A 24,853-nucleotide genomic window follows, 5' to 3' on the forward strand; every position below is an offset into this window, starting at 1 on the left:
GGGGCCGTGGGTACGGCGCGAGGCCTGGGCGGAGCCGCCTTTGCGTCACGCTGCGGCGCCGGAAGTCGGGGTGCCCAGGAGCCGGGAGGAATACTTGACTGCTTGCTGCCGGGGCGTGGGGGGATCCTGGCTGCCATGGTGTCAGACGGTGAGGGCCGTGCTGGGAGGGACCCCCCGACCCCGGGACTGGGCGGGCTCGGCCTGGCCAGGATCACCCAGGTGGAGCATTATGTCGGGGGCCGGGTGCAACCTGTTTGGTCTTTAGGGGAGTAGCAAAAGAATTCATTTATTCAGTAAATATTTCTGAACGGCGTCCTGTGTGCCAGGCGTTATTTCATGCGCTGCGCAATACGGCTGAGAACATGACAGACAAGGGCCCTCGGGGAGGGTACAGTCTAGTGGGCGAGGCAGACAGTAGGCAAGTAAATAAGAATAGCTTCGAAGGGTGACAAGAGGTGTGAAGACGATATACTGGATGGTCGAGGCGCATCTACTTCAGATAAGAGCTCAGGTACTGAAACGGAGTCTTGAATGACTGTGCGAAGGCGCCGTGGCAAGTTGAGCCACTGCATTACAGTGAGATAGAAATGGGGAACTTGAGGGATAGAAAGGAGAGACTTTCGGGGCGCCTGGGTGGCTCAGTCGGTTAGGCGTCCGACTTCGGCTCAGGTCACGATCTCGCGGTCCGTGAGTTCGAGCCCCGCGTCGGGCTCTGGGCTGATGGCTCAGAGCCTGGAGCCTGCTTCCGGTTCTGTGTTTCCCTCTCTCTCTGCCCCTCCCCCGTTCATGCTGTGTCTCTCTCTGTCTCAAAAATAAATAAATTAACGTTAAAAAAATAAAAAAAAAAAAAAGAAAGGAGAGACTTTCATCTATACGTTAAACTATCAGTTGTAGAGCCTAATGTCTCAAAAAAAAAGAGACCAGCGTGGTGGAAGCGAAATGAGCTAGAAGGATGAGATCAGAGAACTAGGCAGATGCATGGCCCTTGTGGGCCAAGGTAAAGAGGTTGAGCTTTGTTTTTAAGTGTAATATGAAGCCATTGTAGGGTCTCAAGGCAAAGAGTTGGTACAATCCGATTTATAATTCAAAAACTTTTAAAAAATATTTATTTATTTTTGAGAGAGAGACAGAGCATGTGTGTGGGAGGAGCAGAGAGAGAGGGAGACACAGAATCCGAAGCAGGCTCCAGACTCCAAGCTGTCAGCACAGAGCCCGACATGGGGCTCGAACCTACGAACCGTGAGATCGTGACCTGAGCCGAAGTCGGACTCTTAACCGACTGAGCCACCCAGGCGTCCCTGATTTATAATTTTAAAAGGTCACTTTGCTGTGTGGAGAAGGGACTGTGGCAGCAAGAGTGGAAATAGATCATTTCAGAGGCTGTAACAACTGCCCATGCTTCCTTTATCTTTTTTTAAGATACCACAGGGCTGTGAGAGAGGCAGGCCTGGCGTGGCCCAAAGAAGGAAAAATCACAGGGCAGTGCCATGTGTATGGATACCCGTCTCTCCTGAAAGGCAGCACTTTGTCTCAGGCTTCGGGTGGTGGCAAGGAGTGACCTTGAGAATTGTGGGATGGGGCCTCATGGGGAATGAGGCCAAAGGAGTGTGGGCTTATGGGTGGAGGCGTGTCTTTCACAGGAAGTCCTGTGAAAGACAGTTACTAAGTGCTGCTTCTGTGCTAGGCGTCTTTGTGTGTGTGTGGTTTGCATGTATTATTTCACCCTAGGGTTAGCAAAAACCCTCATTCTGTAAGGAGTCCGGTCTGGTGGGCTAGATTTAGCAGAGCTGGCAACAGAGATCAGAAACACAACTAGATGTAAAATGAGGCGGTGAGTTCTGAGTGTCGTTAAAAGAGGGTCAAAGCGGACAGTGAGGCATTGAAAAGCTAGTCTTTAGAGTCCAGCAGACCTGTCTTCATAGCAGGGTGTTTTGCTACTTGCCAGCGGGCCATGTGACTTGGAGCAAGTTACTTTCATTTGCAGAGCAGGAATGCCAAACTTCAGGTCCTCTAAGACACTACCGATTATGAGATGCGTTTTTATTCAGGATACCACTAAGAGAAATGTTATAAGATACCGTCCTGCTTTTAGCAACTGTTAAATGTTAAAAGAAAAAAAAAAAAAAAGAGGTGCACCTGGGTGGCTCAGTTGGTTAAGCGCCCGACTCCTGATCGCGGCTCTGGTCATGATCTCACGCTTCGTATGTTCGAGCCCCCCCATCGGGCTCTTCGCCGACCGCTTGGAGCCTGCTTGGGATTCTTTGTCTCCCTCTCTCTGCCCCTCCCTCCCCCCAAAAAATACGTAAGTAAACATTTAAAAAAGAGAGAGAGGGTACGTGTTATAATTGATGAAAGATATTTCCCTCAGTATGTTGTCAGCACAGAATGCGATTCTAGTATTACATGTGCCAGTGGCTGATGCAGAGGACTCGTGTCCTCAGCTGGGGGAGAAGGACCTGTTGGAAGAGCTGAGGAGGGTTCTTGGAGGAAAGAGGTAGCACTGGCTTAGGGCTTTGAAGGGTAAATAGGATTTGGATATGTGACGGAAATCTCCGAAGGAGTGAGGATTATCCCGATACAGGAGGTGGAACTTCAGGAAGAAGGTATGGGGGGCAGGAAAGGCGTTATTGCTTTTTGCTATTAAATGAGCATCCTGGGTTTTTCATAACGGCAAGGACTTACGGGTTTGTATGTCTCTCACCTCGGTTAGAATTTAGACTCCTCGAGGGCTTGAACCCAGTATCCCCAGCACCTGACACTGGTATTTAGTGTCAGTGTTTGTTGAATGAATTCATGGTGTTGTTAGCCTGTCTAGTTGTGCCTAACTTTGGAGAGTAGCCTATTCCCAGTAAAATCTTTACATAGCAATTGCTTTTCCCTCTTTGGTTTTCACCTTTTAAAAATTGGTTCCTGCGGTGCCTGGGTGGCTCAGTGGGTTAAGTGTCTGACCCTTGATCTCAGATCAGGTCTTGATCTCAGCGTTGTGAGTTCAAGCCCAGTGTTGGGCTCTGCCCTGGGCGTGGAGCCTAGTTAAAAAAAATTTCGGTTCCAAATCACAGTTGGCCTTGCTGCTAGTATATTTGATAGACTTGAGGCCAAACTGAGTCCAGTGTCTCCCTTCAACCCCTCCGTGCCTGAAATTCTACCACTATTGCATATTAACTGGTTAATCGGTGCGTTTTGTCCTTGACCAGGTATTTAAAATGAATATTTGGGCTTCGTTTATTAGGTATTTATTGGGCGTCTACCACATGTTAGGCAGTTGTGCTACAAGCAGAGGAGGAAGAATCCCCCCCTCACGGAGCTTCCGTTCTAGTGCATCAAAGATGTAGTGGTGCAGAGAGCAGGCAAGAGCCTGCTAAGGGCCCACAGAGCTTTAGATTATTAAAAGAACATGGCCTTTTGTTAATTTCATGATTGTAGGTTGATACACACGTAAAGGCAAGTGGTGGTGCCTGTTGTGGGTTTAATTTACAAATTGGGAATGTTAGCTTTGCTATGCTTCCATGAGGCTAACGTTTTTATTTTTTGTTAATATTTTCAGAAGATGAATTGAATCTTCTGGTTATCATAGTTGATACCAACCCAATTTGGTGGGGGAAACAAGGATTAAAGGAATCTCAGGTAAGATTGCTTGAGGAGGCCTTTGGATAATTCTGGTTTAATTGAGTGTGTGTTTATATTGCTTTTTTTTTTTATTTTTTTTTTAACGTTTATTTATTTTTGAGACAGAGAGAGATAGAGCATGAACGGGGGAGGGTCACAGAGAGAGGGAGACACAGAATCCGAAACAGGCTCCAGGCTCTGAGCTGTCAGCACAGAGCCCGACGCGGGGCTTGAACCCACGGACTGTGAGATCATGACCTGAGCCGAAGTCGGACGCTTAACCGACCGAGCCACCCAGGCGCCCCGCTTTTTTTTTTTTTTTTTAAAAAATCAGCTATAGTAAAGTCCTTTACATACCATAAAATTCATCCATTCTAATGTACAATTCGATGCTTTTTTAGTAAAAATCACAATAAAATAGTGTAACCAGCACCACAATTTCATTTTAGGATATTTCTATCACCCCCAAAAAGTTCCCTCATGCCTGTTCACAGTCAGTGCTTCTACCCCCTAGTTGCAGGCAACCGGTGATCTGCTATCTGTCTCTATGTTGCCTTCTCTGGACATTTCGCGTATTCCATGCAATATGTAGGCCTTTAAAAAAAAATCTATTTTGAAGTATTTTATTTTGAAATAATTACAGACTCCTAAGAAATTGTTAAAAAAAATGGTGCAGAGAGGCCCCGTGCACACTTGCTCCGGCTTCCTCCAGTGGTAACACCTCCTGTATCTCAAGTACAGGAGTGAAGCCAGGAAACTGACGCCAGTGTGCTCTTCAGACCTTATTCAGATCACAACAGATTCCCATCCATGCGTGTGTACGTGCGGTGCTATGCTGTCCCTGTCGCATGTATAGATCTGTGGAACTACCACCACAGTTAGGACGAGAGCTGTTTCATCACAGTGCTCCTTTTTTTTTTATTTTTACTTTTTTTGAATGTTTATTTATTTTTGAAAGAGAGAGACAGTGTGAGCAGGGGAGAGGCAGAGAGAGAGGGAGACACAGAATCGGAAGCAGGTTCCAGACTCTGAGCTGTTAGCATGGAGCCTGATGTGGGGCTCGAACTTGTGAACTGTGATATCATGACCTGATCTGAAGTAGGATGCTTAACCCACTGAGCCATCCGGGCGCCTCGTCACTTGTGTTCCTTTTATAGTTGCTACACCTGGGGCATCTGGGTCGTTCAGTTGGTTGAGTGTCCAACTCTTGCTTTCGGTTCAGGTCATGATCCCAGGGTCGTGGGATGGAGCCCTGTGTTGGGCTCCACACTGGGAGTGGAGCCTGCTTGAGACTCTCTCTCTCTCTCTCTCTCTCTCTCTCTCTCTGCCTCTCTCTCTTTCTCTCCCCCTCCACCCATCTCCCCCAGTCATGCATTCTCTCTCTCTCTCTCAAATTAAAAAAAAATAGCAATAATAATATAGTTGCTACACTTTAGACAGTCCCTGGTCCCTAAACCCTAATAAATGCTGATCTGTTCTCCAGTGCTATAGTTCTGTTACGTAAATAGGTCATAAAGTGTGTAGCCTTTGAGGTTGGCTTTTTTCACTCAACTGAATGCTCTTGGGGTGCCTGGCTGGCTCAGTCGGATAAGTGCCTGATGTCGGCTCAGGTCACGATCTTGGAGTTCATGAGTTTGAACCCTGCTGACAGCGCAGAGCCCACTTTGGATCCTTTATCAGTTCCACCCCCCACCCCCCCGTCTCTGCCCTACCCCACGCTCCACGCATGCGTGCTCTTTCTCTCAAAAATAAAATTAAACATTTAAAAACAAAACAGAATGCCCTTGATCCATCCGGGTTGTTCCATGTATCAAAGTTTGCCCTTTTTATTGCTGAGCAGTGTTCCGCGGAATGATATCCCACAGCTCGTTTCGTCACTCACCTGGTAAAGCTTTGACATTTGGGTGGTTTTCTTCAGGTTTTGGTTACTACATAAAAAGCTGCTCTGAAAATTTGAATGGAGGTTTTTGGGTGGATGTCAGTTTTCATTTCTGTGGGATGAATGTCCAGGATCGCAGCTGCCTGGTGATCGCACGTTTGGTTGGATGAGAAACTGCTGTACTGTTTTCTAGAATGGCTGTACGCTCCCACCAGCAAGCGTGAGGGATCCCGTTTGTCCCTCTCCTCACCGGTGTTTGATGTGGTCGCTGTTTTTTATATTAGCTGTTGTAATGAGCGTGGAATGCCACCTTATTGTGGTCTTAATCACATTTCCTTAATAGCTAGACATGTCGCACATCCTCTCGTAGGCTTATTTGCCATACGGATCGGCCTCCTGACGTGTCTTTTCATGTCATTTGTCGATTTTCTCATTGGGGTGTTAGGGTTATTTTTAACTATTGAATTTCGAGATTTGAGAGACATGTCCTAGATATAAGCCCTTTGTCAGATATCTTGTTGGCAAGTATTTTCTCCCAAGCTTTAGCTTGTCTTTTTATCCTCTTCTGGTGGCCTCTCACGGAGCAGAAAATTTTCAATTTTGATCAAGTCCGGTTTCTCGATATTTAAAAAATACAGCTTGTCCTTCTGGTGCTATAAGAATTCTCAGCCTTGCTCTAGGTCTTAAAGATCTTCTGCAGCGTTTTCTGTGAAACGTTCTACGTGTAAATGCATAATCCAGGAGGGCCGGCTCAGTCCACAGAGCATGCAGCTCATGATCTCCGGGTCGAGAGTTCGAGCCTCACGTTGGGGGGGGTAGAGATTACTTAAAAATGAAATCCTAGAGAAAACGACCAAATAAATCCACAATCCACTTTGAATTATTTTTTTTGAACAAGCTGTGAAATTTAAGTTGAGCTTTCATTTTTTTGCCTCTGTGTAATCCAGTTGCTCCGGCGCCAGATTTGAAAAGATTACCTTTTCCCCACTGAATGGCTTTTGCAGCCTCGTCAGAAATCACTTGGGTACTTGTGTGGGTTTATTTCTGGGTGCTCTTTCTGTTCCTTTGTGCTCTCTGTCTCTCCCTCCACCGGTACCACAGAGTGTTGATTACGATAGCTAGATAGTATGTCTTGGTTGGTTCCTCCAGCTGGCTGGTTCCTCCCACTTCTTCTTTTTCAAAATTATTTTTTTTAACTATTCTAGTTCCTTTGCATTTCCATATAAATTAAAAGAAATTAATGTTTATATTATTTTTGACGGGGGGTGGGGAGTGCAGAGAGAGAGAGACAGAGAGACAGAGAATCGAAGCAGGCTCCAGGCTCCAAGGTGTCAGCACAGAGCCCGACATGGGGCTCGAGCCCATGAACCACGAGATCATGACCTGAGCCAAAGTCAGACGCTCAACCGACTGAGCCGCCCAGGCGCCCCACCTTTGGCTGGTTTTGACACAAGGGTGATACTGGCTTCGTAAGATGAATTGGGAAGTCTTCTTTTCTGTTTTCTGGAACAGATTATTTTGAATTTGGTATCAAGTCTTTATTTTTTTATTTTATTTTTTTTAATTAAAAAGGATTTTTTTAATGTTTTTATTTATTAAAAAATTTTTTTTAATGTTTATTTATTTTTGACAGAGAGAGACAGATCATGAGCAGGGGAGGGTCAGAGAGAGAGCAGGAGACACAGAATCAGAAGCAGGCTCCAGGCTCTGAGCTGTCAGCCCAGAGCCTGACGCGGGGCTCGAACTCCCGGACCGTGAGATCGTGACCTGGCTGAAGCCGGACGCTTAACCGACTGCGCCACCCAGGCGCCCCAGTGGTGTCTTTTTTAAAGTCAGCTTTATCCAGGGGCATCTGGCTGGCTTAGTTGGTAGAGCATGCAGCTTGTGATCTTGGGGTCTTGAGTTCAAGCCCCACATTGGGCGTAGAGCATACTTAAAAAAAGTAAATAGAAGGAAAAATCAAAGTTAAAATCAGCTGTATTGAGATATAACTGACATGCAATGGATAGCATATATTTAAAGTGTTCAGTTTGATATGTTTTTGTATATGTATACATTCATGAAATTATCATCACAATCAAAATAATGAACATATAAATCTGTGACCCCCCCCCAGAAGTTTCATCATGTTCCTTTATCCTGCCTACTTCTCTCTGCTGGTCTTTGCCCCTGGGCAACCAGTCATCTGTTTTGTCATTATAGATTAGTTTGCATTTTCTGGATTTTTATATAAATGGAATCAAACAATATGTAGTGGGATTTCTTTTGGTCTCGTTTCTTTACTCAGCATAATGATTTTGAGATCTGTCCAAGTTGTTACAGTAATGCATTCCTTTTTATTGTTGTTGAATAGTTTTCCATCGTATAGACCAGCACATCACTGCATATTACCCTATTACGCCTCAAAAAACTTTTATTTTGAACTCTCATCAGTGGTATATGAGAATTCCTTTTTTTTTTGTACCCAAATAAGATGTTCTCTTGCCTTGTTTTTGTTTTGTTTTGTTTTTAAATTTTTAAGCTTATTTATTTTGAGAGAGAGAGAGCACAAGCAGGGGAGGGGCAGAGAGGGGGAGAGAGAGAATCCCAAGCAGACTGCACTGTCAGTGTGGAGCCAGACACGGGGCTCAAACTCACAAACTGTGAGATCATGACCTTAGCCGAAATGAAGAGTCGGATGCTTAACCAACTGAGCCACCCAGGTGCCCCCCTCTTCTTTCTTAGGTTTATTTATTTATTTTTGAGAGACGGGGGCTTGGCAGAGAGAGAGGAAATCCCAAGCATACTCTGTGCTGTCAGCACGGAGCTCAACACAGGACTTGATCTCATAAAAGGTGAGATGACGACCAGGGCTGAAATCAAGAGGCAGACGCTTGACTGACTGAGTCACCCTGGCACTTCTCTCTTTCCTTATCTTATCTTTTGCCCATAGGATGTACCATAAAAGTTATCTCAGTTTGCTTTTAGTATATTTGATGGCCCATTCTCTCTTGGGGCATTGCACATTTTCCTCTCTGGGTATTATTTTTTTTAATGATTTGTGGATACTCTTTATATTAGAAAGTTCACCTTTTGCTTGTCATATATTGCAGGTTTTTTTTCCAGTTTGTAATTTGCCTTTCACTTTTGTTTATAGTCACCTTTTTTTTTTTTAAGTTTTTTTTTTTTTTCAACGTTTATTTATTTTTGGGACAGAGAGAGACAGAGCATGAACGGGGGAGGGGCAGAGAGCGAGGGAGACACAGAACTGGAAACAGGCTCCAGGCTCTGAGCCATCAGCCCAGAGCCCGACGCGGGGCTCGAACTCACGGACCGCGAGATTGTGACCTGGCTGAAGTCGGACGCTTAACCGACTGCGCCACCCAGGCGCCCCTATAGTCACCTTTTTTGCCATATAGAGATTTTAATAGGTTTGTTGTACTTTTTTTTAAATAAAGTGGAATTTATCAGTGTTTTATTTGCTGCCTGAAGTATTTTTTCCTTTAAGAGAAACATGCTTTATTCCAGGATTATAAATATATGCACCTACATGTTTTAGTAATATTAGTGCTTAAGAAAATGTAAGCTTGATGAAAGAAGGGATCTTTGCCTGGCATATAATAGGTGCTTAGCATACTTAGTGACTGAATGAATGGAAAACTTTTACAAATCACCAATTTAATCGGTATGTATATTAATCATCTGTTCTGCGTGGTGGTAGTTTTCTAGTAATTTTATCATAGAATGTGTAACATGTTTGCTTTCCTTAAATGTCGTCCAGAAAATATTTGTGGAATAATGCACTGATGTAGAAATCATTTCAGATAAATAAAATTAGAAAACTAATTTTCAAGTGTTTTGGTTTATGGCTTTGGAGGAGGGGGTTCCTGAGCGAGTTTTCAGCAGTGAATAATTGTCTAAAATTTAAATGAAGTCTTTATCATTTCAAGACCTAACCTAGTTATTTGGGTAGCTGCTTTATCTTTTCTTATGGTTTCTATTTTTCAACAGTTTACTTTATCAAAATGCATAGATGCTGTGATGGTGCTGGGAAATTCTCATTTATTCATGAATCGTTCCAACAAACTTGCCGTGATAGCAAGTCACATTCAAGAAAGGTATGACTGTCGTGAGTACCTGTTCAGTGCTTCACACTTGTGAGATTTTGATGCCAGTCGGCATGTACTGTTCCTTTCCTGTAGTGCAAAAAAAAAATTTTTCTATAGCGTTGAACAATACTAACAGCGTCAAGAATCAGTACGCAGTACGTGTACCTTTGAAAGGAATGAATGTCGGAAACCTCATTAGCTGACATCTAATAGAGTTGCGTCATGTGCACAGGTAACTTACATGGAGTCAGCCATACTCTGTAGGCAAAGAACAGGGAGAATTATCAAGTGGGGCAGGTAGCTCCTATCCCTGTTGTCCTTGTGGGTCTGCTCCAGAGGGCAGGTGTGATTCCGCTTTCTCTCAGCCAGTCTTGACTCCTGCATACTTCTCAGAGTGTAATATTTTACTGCTCCGGGTGTGATTCTGGTGTTTACAGATGAGGGTTTTTCTTGTTATGTAGGCTTTTAACCGAGGCCAACTGTCCCATCTGGTGCTCAGCAGAAGAAACAGTTAACTTTTCTTTTCCTTTCTCTTCTTTCCTTTCCTTTCCTTTCCTTTCCTTTCCTTTCCTTTCCTTTCCTTTCCTTTCCTTTTCTTTCTTTTCTTTCCTTTTCTTTTCTTTTCTTTTCTTTTTTTTTTTTTTCTTTCTATTTTTCTTTCTTTTTTAATGTTTATTTATTTAATTTCAAGAGAGGGAGGGCACAGGTAGGGGAGGGGCAGAGACAGGAGGAGACACCGAATCCGAAGCAGGCTCCGGGCTCCGAGCTGTCGGCACTGAGCCCGATGTGGGGCTCGAACCCACAAACTATGAGATCATGACCTGAGCCAAAGTCAGATACTCAACTAACTGAGCCGTCCAGGCGCCCCAACAGTGACCTTTTCTAACACCAGTGTAGAACCTGGCTGCACGTGAGTCACGTCGGGACGGGTGTGTAGGTGTGGAGCTTCCCTGCATAAATGACCACGTACACGGTACATATTTTCACTGTTAATTTTGACCATATTTACTTTGCGCGCATACACTGACCATAGAATCTGATTCTCCGGGCAAGACACAGTTCTTGTGTGTCTTAACTAGATGTCAGCCACATCTTGGGAGAAGTGACTCTCGTGTACCAGCCTGTTTCATATGAGGTGGGTGGTCTTCCGTCCTCGTTTCTCGGGGCTGCTCTCTCGGCTGTGTCGAAAGAGCCCGTGAGCCACCAAGTAAGTGCCCTCGCTCCCATGATCACCATGCAGTTTTCTCAAAATTGAATGTAAAAGACCTCACTGATTTGGTTAAGATAGTAAAAGAAAAGCTACAAAAGGCACAGTGGTCAGTTGTTAGAAAAATCAAAGCCGTGTTTTACAGGGATTACTATAAAAATCATGAAGCACCGGGAGGATCTTTTCAGGGGCCCTTGGACCAGATTTGTATTACGGGGGGTAGGTGAATACCCCTCAAATAATAAACCAGCCCTAAGATAGAATTCGGTATGACTCTCCTCCCGACTGGCATCTGAGAAAGTAGGATGAGAACCACCTCGAAGCATGTCGAGAGACTGGGACCGGCTTTATTTCCTCTCACTTTTGAGAAAACAGAGGGATCATTGAAACACTCTCTGGTGGTAGACTCGCGTTTGCCAATTATTATAGAATCTTGCGAGGCAGAATTGGCGTGGTTTTTGTGTGTTTTCTGTGCTGAATTTCATCTGGGTGTTTAACGAGGACAGAGTCCTGGTGTAACTCATGTTTTTTCCCCCCTCTGTTTCAGTCGATTCTTATATCCTGGGAAGAATGGCAGACTTGGAGACTTCTTTGGAGACCCTGGCAACCCTCCTTCTGAATTCAGCCCCTCAGGGAGCAAAGACGGCAAATACGAGTTGTTCACAGCAGCGAATGAAGTCATTGCTGAAGAAATTAAAGATCTCATGACCAAGAGTAATGGATTTCTTTGCCCATTATATTTTTGTACAATCGGCAGTTGAATGTGGAGGTCCTTGAGGCTCGAAGTCGAGACACTTGGGGTTCCTGGGACTGTTTACTTGCGTTCTCTCTCTTTTCTTTTGTAAAATCATTTTCATCCAAGCCTGAGCCCCGGTTGCCTGACCTCGCCAGCCTCTCCCACTGTCCGCCAGCCTCTACTTCTTGAAACACACTCTTAGCGTCTAAGGATATCCTTCTGTCCTGTTTCTCCTCTTTTTAGGACCATTCTTCCATTTCTGACTTTTCCTTCATCTTGTCCCGTAAAAAATAGGTTTTTCAATTCTGCACATTATATTCTTCTTTTTTCTTCCTCTGTATGTTTTCATCCGCTCTTATCTTTAATTGTCATTTCTATGTGAACACTTCCCAGTCTTTATCTTTAAAGTAGCCTTTCTTCCAGCAAATGTCTCCACAGAGGGGTCCGCAGTCTGGCTGACACACCCCAGACTAGGTTCATTATCTTTCCCTCCCAGTCACACCGCCATTTCCACCCCCAGTTTGTGCCACGCCCCTCCACCTACGTTTCCAAATTCAAAGTGTTCATTTTTGACTCTTTTCTGCTCACATTCACCATCTAGTCAGCCATGATATCCCATTAGTTTAGCCTTAGAAGTACCTCCAAAATCTGCCTCCCAATTCTCTGTCATCTGGCTCAACCCCAGCACCGTTGGCATTTTGGGCTGGATAATTCTCTATTGTGGGAACTGTCCTGTGCTTTGGAGGATATTTAGCAGCATCCCTGGCCTAGACCCATTAGATGCCATAACATCCCCCAGTTGTGATAACCAAATGTCTCAGACTTTGCCAAATATCCCCCATAGGGCACAGTTGCTCAGGTTGAGCACTGCTCCTCTGGATCATTGTAGTGGCTTCTGTTCACTGACTTCTGTCTGTCCCCATTCAGGTCTTTCCACTCATAGTTATCTTTCTGAAAATCAGAGCTGCTATTTCCTGGCTAAAAGGCTGTTACTGGTTCCCTATTGCCCGTAGGCTGTGTTTTTTAAACCGTAGCCTGTGTCAGAATCACCTGGAAGGGAAAGGGAACTCTTTAGAGACAGGGAGTAGGTTCATGGTTTCCTGGGGCCGGGGCAGCACCATGCGATTGGGACCGGCCCAAGGGATCTTTTGGGGTAAAAGGAAATGTTCTGAAATTGGGTTGTGGTAATTGTGTACAACTCTCTACATTTACTAAAAACCACTGAATTGTTTTCTTAAAAGGAGTGAATTTTATGATCTGTCAGTTATACCCCAGTAAAGCTGGTAAAAGTCGCCTGGGGGCTTGTGAAAACAAAATGCTGGGTCCCACCCTGCAGTTTCTGGTTCTGTGGGTCGAGGGTGGTCCCAAGAATTTGTGTGTCTGTTAAGTTCCTGGGTGATGCTCCTATACCTGGTTCCAGAATCACACTTCAGGAACCACTGGCCTCCAGGGTAAAGTCTCAACTTTTCAGTATGGTGTTCAAGACCTTTCCTGGTCTGACCTCACCCACGGGCGGGGGTATCAGTGCTCCAGGACCAGCTGCAGGCCAGATGTCCGTCTGGGATCTCCACCCTCTTGAGCTGCTTAACTCTTTTCACTCAAGGCGTCAAATAAGTTGCCAGCATCGTCCCTGCTTGCCACAGCTAGAGGGCTTGCTCGACCCGCTATCCACAAGCCAGGCAGCTCTCCAAGGGCAGGAGGCAGAGGGGTGATGGGACGGAGGAGAGAGAGGCTCAGATCAGGTGCTGTACATGACCTTTCGTACCTTTTAGGTCATAACAAACCTGAACCTTTCCAGATAACCCCTGGGTGTTTTCTATTTATTTTTTATTGTGGTAGAATACATGTAAAATTTACTCTTTAGCCATTTAAAAATGTACGGTGCGGTGACATTAAGTACATTTACATGGTGTACAAACATCACCACTGGCCATTCCCAGAACTTATCCCATACTGAGACTTTGTATCCCCTCAGAATATTTTAAATTGAGAAAATGTTAAAAATTGCTTATTTAGGCAATACTGAGAACAGATCTCTCTCTGTGTTTTTAAACCTGATTTGGACATGTTGTCTGGTTTTATTCATGACGAATGCTTTGGTTTGAAAATTATTTTAGTCCAAGAAAATGCCCAGTAATTGACTTTTTAACTTTATTATTATTTGCAGGTGACATAAAGGGTCAACATACGGAAACTCTGCTGGCGGGATCCCTCGCCAAAGCTCTTTGCTGTATCCTTGGCGTTTTAGTCGTTCAGAAGGTGTCTTGTGCATGAAACATACCTTTCTTGTGATAATTTTGAGAACCTTGGGTGTCCATATTAGTGAAAGGCTTGAGTATTCTAAAGTGGTGGGTAATCAAAAAATAGTTTATCTTGGCTTTAGAACATTTTTAAAATAAGCTGTAAAAACTTGAAATGTAAATAAAGAAAACTCTTATTTTCTCTAGTATGTCCTGCTCCCAGCAGATTCTTGGGGGTGCTTGTATCTTGCAGCCTGGGGTGGGTGTGTTTGTTTCTTCTGCCTTCTGTAAATTAGTAACAGTGTGTTTGATTATAGGAGCCGTTTACTGATCCTGAGGCTTAATTCGTGAGTGGTTTTTCCACAGGCCCACAGGTTATTTGAACTTAGCGTAGAGTGAACACCTTCCTGAGCGTTTTGATGTTGTCTGTGTTTGTGTGATGTTCTCCTGGTCTTGTGTAATTTGATTTCTTTGTTTGGGAGAGTATTGAGAGATTCCTGTGTCCTGGGCTTTGGGGGTGCCTCTCATCTGTGTGTGGTTTTCACATTCCTTACCTTATCTGGCTTATTGACTTACTGGTGGTCCCAGTATATTCACATGTAGGATGTGGTGGACAATCACAGAAGGATCAGATCCTGGTAATTTTAATATTCTGGGACAAAGATCATGTTTTGGTCAGGTTACAAAGCCCAGTTAATTGCGGTTGGTAATTGGAAACCCCCAATCACTCTTGTGTGTTTATCGTGGGAAGTGGAGCATTTCTTTTTTCAGCTAAGTGGATGCTGGATTGATTTAAAATTTGAGGTTATTTTCCTGTTTACTATAAATATCTATGAAATCAAATAATATTTTAAAATTCCTTAATGCTAAAAAAATAAGATATTCATAGAATGAACAAGGAGGTTAAAGGTAGGAGTCTATGGTTTTTTGTGAGGCCTGTAAACCTTATCTTACTGCTATAATTTTGGTGGACTGTTTAAAAAAATTGGTTGGAAAGCCTTATAATACGTTTAATAAGATTCAGTTAAATTGTAATCTGTTTTTATCTTTTTATAGATAATCAAGAAATGAAATCAAGGATTTTGGTAAGATTAAGAAAAAATCAGTACTGTGTTTATATACCAATGGCAGCCTATTAGAAAGCATAACGGGAAGTAAGACCCATTTATCTATTTATTTTTTTAGTTTTCTTATTTTGAGAGAGAGAGCAAAGGAGGGGTAGAGAAAGAGGAAGAGAGAGAATCCCAAGCAGGCTCCACGCTATTAGTGCTGAGCCCTACACATGACCGTGAGATCATGACCTGAGCCGAAATCAAGAGCTAGACAGACATTTAACCAACTGAGCCAGCCAGGTGCCCCAAGACCCATTTATAATAAATATTGAATATCCAGAATAAATCAACAATCAATGTGTAAAACTGATTATGATGAAAAACTAAAACTCTGAGAGACGAGAGAATTGAATGGAGAGCCAAATTTTACTCTTGGATGTCAATTTTTCCAAAGTTAAACTATAAATTTAATGCATTCTCGGAATATTAATGAGGTTTTTTTTATTTTTCATGGCAGAGTGGGGGGAATTAAATTCAAGAGTAAGGGGTCCCTGGCTGGCTCAGTTGGTAGAGTGTGTGACTCTTGATCTTGGCTTGTCAGTTTGAGCCCACATTGAATGTAGAGATTACTTAAAAATAAAATCTTAAAAAAAAAAAAAAAAAAGAAAGAAATTCAACAGTTTATCTGGAAAAATAAATCAGTGAGAACAGACAAATGCTTTCTGAAAGAGAATGATAAGCAGGAACTTGCCCTGTCAAGCATTAAAGCACATGGCAAACCTGTAGTAACACTGTGATTCTGGCACAGTAGTAGACACAGGGTAAATGGAAAAGACTAGAATCCAGAGAAAAACCAGGTCAATGGAGTTCTTTGACTTGTGGAAAGGAAGCCCTTAAGTTTGTGGCAAGAAAATGAATTATTGAGTTGAAGGTAATGGGCCAATTGGTTGGCCATTTGGGGGGAAACCAACCTAGATCTCATGCCCACATCTAAATCTAGTAAATCAAATCAAATAAATCTAGTAAATCAAACATTTCACTCTAAAAATTCAAGTCATAAAAGCACTGGAAGAAAATACCTGTTTATATGCATCTTGGATAGGAAAGGACCTTGCTGAGCATTATGTGAAACGTTAAAGAAAACCTGAAGACCTCAAAAAAAAAAATAAACCCCCAAAACAAGAAGGAAAGGAAAACTATTAGGAAAAGTATTTTCAGCATAGCTGCCTAAGAGAGGATTAATGTCATGGTTCTGAAAATGAAAAAGGGCTCTAAACTAAGTTTTAGAAGTTAAGGTTTACTGTAAAGAAACGGGTAGACGATATGAACAATCTGCAGAAGAAGGAATGTGGATGGCCAGTTAGCGCTTGAGAAGTCGTGCAGCCTTCCTAGTAAGTGCAGAAGTATAAACGTCCAGTAAGACGTCAAGATTTAATGTGCATATACTTTAGCAATCTCCCTGATTACTTTAGGAGCTAGTCGGGGTCACGTAAAGCGTGTATGTGGGTGCTCATGAGAGCACTGTTTAAAACTCAGGATTGGAAACTGCTTCAGTGTCCTCTGTAGATAATTGGTTAGAGAGCAGAAATCTATGAAGTCAGCACGAAGGAGGATGTACATCCAAATTCATTGATACGAGATTTCCTCCCCAGGTACTGTGGAATCAAAATGCAGATTGCAGGGGGTGCCTGCATGGTAGAGCATGTGACTCTTTTTTTTTTTTTTAAACGTTTATTTTTGAGAGAGAGAGACAATGTGAGCAGGCGAGGGTCAGAGAGAGAGAGGGAGACACAGAATCGGAAGCAGGCTCCAGGCTCTGAGCTGTCAGCACAGAGCCCGACACGGGGCTCGAACCCACGAGCTGTGAGATCATGACCCGAGCCGAAGTTGGACACTTAACCGACTGAGCCACCCAGGGGCCCCGAGCACGTAACTCTTGATCTTGGGGTCGTGGGTTTGAGCCCCACATTGGGTATAGAGTTTGTTTTTTAAAAAAAGAGCAGTTTCCTGAACACTAGGTGATCATCCTGGGGTGTGTGTGTGTGTGTGTGTGTGTGTATGTGTATTTTGGGTGTGAGTGTATATATGTGCCCCAACAGGTGCTCTCTAGAAACTGTTAAACAAGGATCCTCTCTTGAGCGGTAGGGTCTGGAGGAAATTGCTGCAGTCATCTTTATGCTATAGATAGTATGTAATAATGGTAACGAGGCAGATGAATTCTAATTCAACCAGCTGCACTGGTTGTGTCTGCAGTACATTGTGTTGACGTGTGGGTGAGAACTCGGCTGTGCCCGCAAGTTATTCACGTGGATATGATTTCCAGGTGATTAAGGCTGCGGAAGACAGCGCACTGCAGTACATGAACTTCATGAATGTCATTTTCGCAGCACAGAAGCAGGTGAATTGGGAGTATTTTTTCTTTTCATTTTTTATTTAAATTCCAGTTAGTTACCATACAGTGTAATACTAGTTTCGGGGGTGCAGTCTAGGGATTCAGCACTCACATGACACCCTGTGCTCATCACCTGTTCCCCCCCCTCCTCGTTCCTCCCCCCCCCCCCCCCCCAGTAACCATTAGTTCTCTGTAGTTAAGAGTCTGTTTCTTAGTTTGCCTGCCTTTCTCTCTCTCTTTCCCCCTCCCCCCGCTAGGGAGAGCATTCTTTTTAAAGAATATTTGTTTCCTTATGAAGGAATTAATTTTATTTTTTGAATGACGTACATAGAAAGGTAGTCTGACTAACTGGCCTTATCAGTGGATTAGGAATCTGGAATTCATATTTTGTACTAGTCGTTTCTTTGTTTTGGGTCCTGGAGCCCATGAGAATCTGAGGGGTCCCCAGAAAAAGGTACTCTGAAACCCAGTTTTGCATTTAGTTTCATGGAATTCATGGAACCCTCGTCTAGCCCATCCTTGGACCCATCTTTGGGCCTCAGGCTAAGAATCCCTAGTTTGCAATTCACACCATACCTTGCCTCAGTTTCTTTATCTGTTTGCATGGGGAGGTCTTAGAAAGATTTGATCTTTTTACCTTGCAAATATTTGAGTGAATTTTCACTAATTCAAATGAATTATCACTAAGACATTTTCTTCTTTGACATGTTAAGAAAAACTTTCTTAAAACTTCAGTTTTAAGCCCCAAATGCTCCCATGTCCATGCCTAGTATTCTCCATGTTGGAGCAGCCGCATGCTGTAGTGAAAGACCGTGGGCTTTGGGGACAGGCAGACTGGAGGGGGCGGGTGACAGCACTGCCTTCTACCGGCTCTGTGACCGCAGCCTGGCCAAGGCCTGGGTGCTTCAGCTGCAGATGCGCAGTATCTACCTTGTAGAGTTACCCTGTGGATCACACAAGGCATTTTGAGAGGAGCGTAGCACACAGTAGTTACCCGATGTAAGCTAGTCATTCTTATTCCTCTTATAATGTTTCCGGAATGTTCGTTTCAGAATATTTTGATCGATGCCTGTGTTTTAGACTCGGATTCAGGACTCCTCCAACAGGTACGTGTTCAAGGAAAGCGCGGTGGTGGTGGTCCAGGGAGCATGGTGTGCTCTCTTGATTTCTTGTGAATGCTTCTCACCGGCCTGCACCCGGTTGTAGGGTTAGCCTGTGTGCTGCTGCAGCTTGGAGCACTCGCATCTCCTGGTCCTTGTTTTAGTTTATTTTTCTCACTGAAGTATAGTTGACACGTAGCGTCACAGCAGTTTCAGGTGAACGGCTCTCTGGTTCCTTTAAAATGTTTGTTTATGCTCCACACAGTGACTTTGATTGGTTCTGTGAAAGTGACTCACACATTGAAATGAAGTCCAACGACACAGGAAAGTATTTTTTAAAGGGGAAAAAAAAATCCCTTCAAATCCTGTCGTCTTCAAATTACCGTTGTTAATCTTAGGCGAACAGCGTGACAGATCTCTCTCTACACAAGGTATAGGTGGAAGAATGATCACCAAGTAGAGCATTTTATAAAGACTGGATCATAACTCCACATCTGTGCTGTCCTACGTGATAGTTACACGGCTGTTGAGCTCTTGAAATGAGTCTGGTCTGAACCGAGATGTGCCGTTAAGTGCAAGATACACAGTGAATTTCAAAGACGTAGTATGAAGAACAGAATGTAAAGATTTCTGTATTGATTACATGTTAAAACGATAATACTCTGAATATACTGAGTTAAATAAAATGTTATTAAAATTAATTTTATCTGTTTTTTCCCCTTTTTTATGCGGCTAGAAAATGTTAAATTTCACGTTATTGCCCACGTTATATTTCTGTTGGATGGCACTGTTGGATGTTGCTTTTTAATCAAACGTGTGGAAAAGAGGTCTAATTAAATCATAAAGGGGGGGAAGAAGACTAAAGATACTGCTGAACTTCGGATAAATGTTTTTTGACCACAAGAAATATTATTTCCTAAAAGATCAGTTAAAAGCACAAAACTGGAAAACGCGGAGTTTAGGTTACTACTGAGGTTGCGGAGTAGGAGATACAGTTGGAAAGTACACTAGAGTCAGAGGTTCTGGAACGGTCTTATTTCTTAAACTTGGCGGTAGGTGCATGGTGTTCGTTGTATCAAAACCATACTTCCATGTTATGTATGTATAGTGTTGTGCGTATGGTTATATCTCAGAATTAAAAAACCAAAAAGGTTGAGTACGCGTTTTAACTGCACATTTCAGCCTACACAGCGTCTGCTAACTCCTGGAAGATCTTGCCTGTGCCATGAATTTAGATACCCGCTCTGCGGGACGCCTGGGGGGCTCAGTCAGTTAAATGTCCGACTTCAGCTCAGGTCACGATCTGGAGGTTTGTGGGTTCGAGTCCCGCGTCGGCTCTGTGCTGACAGCTCGGGGCCTGGAGCCTGTTTCGGATTGTGTGTCTCCCCCTCTCTCTCTACCCCTCCTCTGCTCACGCTCTGTTTCTCTCTCCTCTCTCTCTCTCCCTCTCCCTCCTTCCCTCCCTCCCTCTCTCTCCCTCTCAAAAATAAATAAACATTAAAAAAAATAAATAAAAGGAAAAAATCCCAGCTCTGGCTCCCTGGCCCTCATATTTATATGCGTGGGTCAGACACAGGCTCTGTGAGTTCCAGACTTGAGTATTCAGCTGTATATGCGGCATCTCCCCCTGGACCGCCAGCAGCATGTCAGGTTTCACATGTCAAAATCGGAACTTGAGGTTTTCATGCAGCCTCCCAGGGGCATCCCCATCTCAGCAACTGGCAGCTCAGACCGTCAGCCCCTCAGGCCAAAATTCTGACTCTAACTTGTTTCTTCTCTTCTTCTCCTTTCCTACCCTTGCAAATCTTGTCGGTTTGATCTTTGAAATAGTCTCTGAATCCCACCGTATGTCCTCCGCTTCACTACTACCACTCAAGCGGAAGCTTGTAAGATCTGTTGGCTGGCCTCTGTTTCCTTGCTGACGCCCACCCAAGTCGGTTCTCAGCACAGCGGTCAGAACGAAGCTTTCAAATCAGATCTTGTCACCCGCCTGCTCAAAACCCTCCCGTGGCATCCCAGCGGGATGGACTAAAACCCAGAGTCTTCCCGTGGCCATCTGTACTCCCTACGCGATACGGTTTCCGGGTATCTTTTTGTCCGCGTGGCGTCTCCCACTTCGCTCCAGCCACACCGGGCTCCTTGCTGTTGCTTTCAAACCACAGGCCCGCTGCAGCCTGAAGCTGTCTGCACTTGCTGTTCCCTCTGCCTCTGAGGCTTTTCCTCAGTTGAGTCACCTCCTCAGAGAAGCCTTCCCTGACTGTCTAGTGTCACTCCCTGTCCCCTTACCCAGCTTCATTTTTCTTCATAGAAATGATAACTTGTGACGTTATTTCTGCGTTTACTTACCTGGTTGACTCTTCTGTCTTCCCCTGTTTGAACCCAAGCGTCCGTCAACAGATGAATGGGGTTAAGCAAATTGTGGTATAACCATACAATAGAATAGCATTTGGTCATGGAAAGGAATGAAGTGCTGATAACGTGCCACAACGCGGATGAACCTTGAAAACACGATGCTAAAGAAAAGACCCATGTTGCCTAAGTCCGTTGATCCGAAGTGTCCAGAATAGGCAGATCCATAGAGCTAGAGAGTGGACTAGTGGTAGCCCAGGACTAGAGGAAGGGGGTGGGAGTGACTGCTAACAGGTATGGGGTTTCTTTTTGGAGTGAGGAAATGTTCTGGATCTAGATAGTGGTGACAGTTGCGTAACGCTGAATACAGTGAAAAGTAGTGAATTACACACTTTAAAAGGCTGAATTTTATGGCCTATGAAGTATCTCAAAGCTGTTGCTAAAAAATATAATGAAAACGAGTAAACATGGTAGGAATAAAGATTTTATCAGTAGCCAACACAGGAGAAAGGGCATATACTGTGCTACACTGAGGTCTTCAAAGGGCGAAAGAGTGGGGTGCCTGGGCGGGGGATAAGATAGCTGGAAACCTGGAGAGGTAGCGGGAAGCCTGTGGTCCTCCCTCACCCTGGGAGACCATTCCCTTTTGATTTGCTCAGTCATATCCTCCTTTGGAGACCTGACCTGGTAAGAATTCCATCCCTCTAGAAAAGCTTAAGCACGTGCCAGTTCGGCAGAGAGCCCTCTGTATGTCTTGCAGGCCTGTGACATCACAGGGGGACTGTACTTGAAGGTGCCTCAGATGCCCTCCCTCCTGCAGTATTTACTGGTAAGGAGCCTGACACCTGGAGTCCGAGGGACAGACCCCGTTTCCTGGGGAATGAATGGGAGCAAGGTGGCTGAGGCCAGTAATTGGAAGAAGAAGGAGCAAATGGTGGCCCCGGGGGTTTGGAACCTACAAGGGTGCACGCACTTCAGGTGGTCTCTGGAGGCAGCTGTGTGCAGAAGGTTGTAGGACTGTTCACAGGACAGTGCCTGTGTGTGCATGTGCTGGGTCGCTGGGAGATGGATAACTCTTGATAGACTTTTAAGGAAGATCCTAATTTATTCTCCTTAGTGTTCACTGGCTAATATTTGATATTTATATCCTGACTTCTGGTTACTTTTCCCCCATGTTCTAAATAAAATTATCTTCCTTGCCTTTTTTTCCCCCCCCAGTGGGTTTTTCTTCCCGATCAAGATCAAAGATCTCAGTTAATCCTCCCACCCCCGATTCACGTGGACTACCGGGCTGCTTGCTTCTGTCATCGAAATCTTATTGAAATTGGCTATGTCTGTTCTGTGTGCTTGTCAAGTAAGTTCAAGCACAGGGTTGTCCTTTTGTGTGTTGTGCGGGGGTGGGGGATGGTCAGAAAATAACTGTGGTTTTTTCCAACACCCTGTTTATTTTGTCTGTTCAATTTACAGTATTCTGCAATTTCAGTCCTATCTGCACCACCTGCGAGTAAGTATCCCCCGCCAGGCTGTGTGGCTGGCTCACACTGGAAAAGTCTAGAGCACTGAAGAGTGTGGTCCTCTGTGTCATTTCAGGACAGCCTTTAAGATTTCGCTGCCTCCGGTGCTGAAGGCCAAGAAAAAGAAACTGAAAGCATCAGCATGATCGTAAGATCCACCCGCCCCCACACTCTGCCCATCTTTTCGAGCCTATGAATAGAAATTGTATGGCAGAGTCTGTGTTGGGAAGGCCCTGAAAAAATACAGCATGTGTAGGATAATTTTTACTGACATTTCTTACAGGAAAGATTTCTAAACCATTATCCTCGTCCTGTGCTTTTGGGAGACTGCTTTTTTTGAGGGAGTCATTCTATGCAATGTACCCCAAATCATTTCTGACTGGTTTTTGGCCACAAAGGGAGAAGAGAAGAAAGCACAAATTAGTTAGTGACTTTTTTTTTTTTTTTTTTTTTAAATGAGGTGCTCATTTGTCAGTCAGCCCATCCTGACTGATCACAGGCTTTGGACTCTGTTACCCGTGACTAGGTTCTTACTGTGAATGCACGACCCGTGAAATTTGAGTGCAGTTTGGGAGAAAGCAACCGTGCGGTGCTGGCATTATTCAACATAGACCATCTTCCTTGATTCCACAGCTGACTTTTACAGTAGTCATGTAAATAAACTCCCGATTGTCGAGATTCAGATTAGCTTCAGATACAGATATTTTTTCTTTTCTCTGACATCATTACGTGTCTGGACACAGTCATCCAAATAATAACAGTTTGTCACCGAATAAGTGCAAAGTCCGATCTTGAGTGAGTGAGGAGAGTGGGTGCAGGACTCTGGTGGCAACTTTTTCTTCAGAGATAGTTGTGTGAGAGCTGATTTGTGAAAGCCGGTGTCTGGGTTCAGAGGGGGACTCTCTTGGGGAGAATGGATTTTTTTACGGTTCAGTGTTGTCCCCCAGATAGAATTCTTTCCTTTTGTAATGAGGGGGAAAAAAAAAAGCAATAATGTTGGAGAACTGTTCTCTAGAAGCTTTGGGTTTACTACTGACAAATGCTAAAGGTTCAGAAGAAAAATTATTTGTAATTTCAATGAGAAAAAAAACCCTATTTTTTTATGTGAGCTTGAAGTTATTAGAAGTCCTTTCAAATTCCAGTACAATGTAAGAAGGGCTTTCAGGAATGGTGGCTGGTTTGATTTGTTTTAAAATTTTTTTTTTTCAACGTTTATTTATTTTTGGGACAGAGAGAGACAGAGCATGAACGGGGGAGGGGCAGAGAGAGAGGGAGACACAGAATCGGAAACAGGCTCCAGGCTCCGAGCCATCAGCCCAGAGCCTGACGCGGGGCTCGAACTCACCGACCGCGAGATCGTGACCTGGCTGAAGTCGGACGCTTAACCGACTGTGCCACCCAGGCGCCCCTGATTTGTTTTTAAAAGTATATTGACAAAAACAAACAGGTGTATACTGACAAAAACCTGAAGATTTTAATTTTCTCTTTATGCCATCTCAGAAGCTGAGTCTCGTTTAAGTAGTTTGGTACTTGGTTAGATGATTTTGGGTAGATTTTGTATTCTGGATTTATAACTTTGTTAATTACACACAGATTTTGGTGGTCACCTGGCAAGTATTTGTGAATCCTTAAGTTTGAAAATCTGGTTTGTCTTTTAAACATACTATTTAATATTTCATAGCCTAAGAGTAATGGAAATCGCTGTTTTAGGTCTAGGAGTCATCAGATACCCAAAAGACGAATAATTTCAAAGAAGCTGATCAGGTTTTTGTTTGAAATGTTTTGTGTACTGGCTTAATTCTGTTTAGGCTTTGTTTTTAACTGTTGTTTTTATGGTTTATATAAATTTTTATAATAAAATAATTTAAATTTTCCTATTTGCCTAAGTCATTTCCGCTTATTGTTTGTTTCATGCTAATTCAACTTCTCTTAAAGTTTGTACTTTAACTGGATTTGGTCAAATGTCAATCAAGTTTTTATTCAACTCTGAACAACTTTTACTTATTTTTTTTAATGTGTTAAAAAAATAGTTTTTAATGTTTATTTTTGAGAGAGAGAGAGGGAGAGACAAGAGCTTGAGTGGAGGAGGGACACAGGGAGAGGGAGACACAGAATCCGAAAGAGGCTCCAGGCTCTGAGCTGTCAGCACAGAGCCCGACATGGGACCCGAACTCATAAACTGTGAGATCATGACCTGAGCCAAAGTCAGATGCTTAACCGACTGAGCCACCCAGGCACCCCTATTTTATTTTTTTTTAAGTAAGCTCTATGCCCAATGTGGGGCTTGAACTCATAACCACAAGGTCAAGAGTATTTCACAAGTGTGAAGTATTTAATGCAAAGTTTCTAAGTCTGAAACTATTAGAAGGAAGATTGGATGTTTGCTTGTAATTTTATTTTGTGAGCAAGATTAGCAAAATTTTAATTATTTGGTATTTTCACTGGATAAAGCAAGCTGGTGTAATGTATGTTTTCATGTCATAGAAGTAGGACCTTTATTATCCCATAATAGTTAATTGTAAAACCATGAAATTATTCCCTTATTGAGTAGATAGTTAAATATTATAACTATTATCCAATCCTCAATTCTAAGGTAGTCTCTTGGACTTTATCTACAAAAAGATTCCTGCTCCCATGTTTTAAAAACAGTTATTTTGTTTATTTCAAATCATCCAAAGATGATTTGTAAG

General features: G+C 43.5%; 1 protein-coding gene across 3 annotated transcripts; it reads left to right on the top strand.

Annotated features, from left to right (window-relative positions):
• The first annotated feature begins 69 nt into the window (after window positions 1-69).
• Window positions 70-24,037, top strand: GTF2H3 (general transcription factor IIH subunit 3). 3 transcript variants are annotated; one of them, XM_030336480.2, is made up of 13 exons: window positions 70-148; window positions 3,545-3,624; window positions 9,476-9,582; window positions 11,328-11,494; window positions 13,684-13,746; window positions 14,636-14,665; window positions 14,813-14,841; window positions 17,132-17,206; window positions 18,253-18,306; window positions 21,410-21,478; window positions 21,868-22,003; window positions 22,117-22,153; window positions 22,240-24,037. In XM_030336480.2, exons 1-13 carry the CDS (start codon window positions 136-138, stop codon window positions 22,307-22,309), a joined length of 930 nt encoding a protein of 309 aa, XP_030192340.1. In that variant the 5' UTR covers window positions 70-135; the 3' UTR covers window positions 22,310-24,037. The 3 variants fall into 3 exon arrangements, with proteins under 3 accessions (XP_030192340.1, XP_030192341.1, XP_030192342.1); XM_030336482.1 differs by lacking the exon at window positions 70-148 and adding an exon at window positions 181-219 and having other exon boundaries at window positions 22,240-23,142; XM_030336481.1 differs by lacking the exon at window positions 3,545-3,624 and having other exon boundaries at window positions 73-148; window positions 22,240-23,142.
• The last annotated feature ends 816 nt before the right edge of the window (window positions 24,038-24,853 follow it).

Source organism: Lynx canadensis, chromosome D3 (assembly GCF_007474595.2).
Source record: "Lynx canadensis isolate LIC74 chromosome D3, mLynCan4.pri.v2, whole genome shotgun sequence".
Classification (NCBI taxonomy): domain Eukaryota; kingdom Metazoa; phylum Chordata; class Mammalia; order Carnivora; family Felidae; genus Lynx; species Lynx canadensis.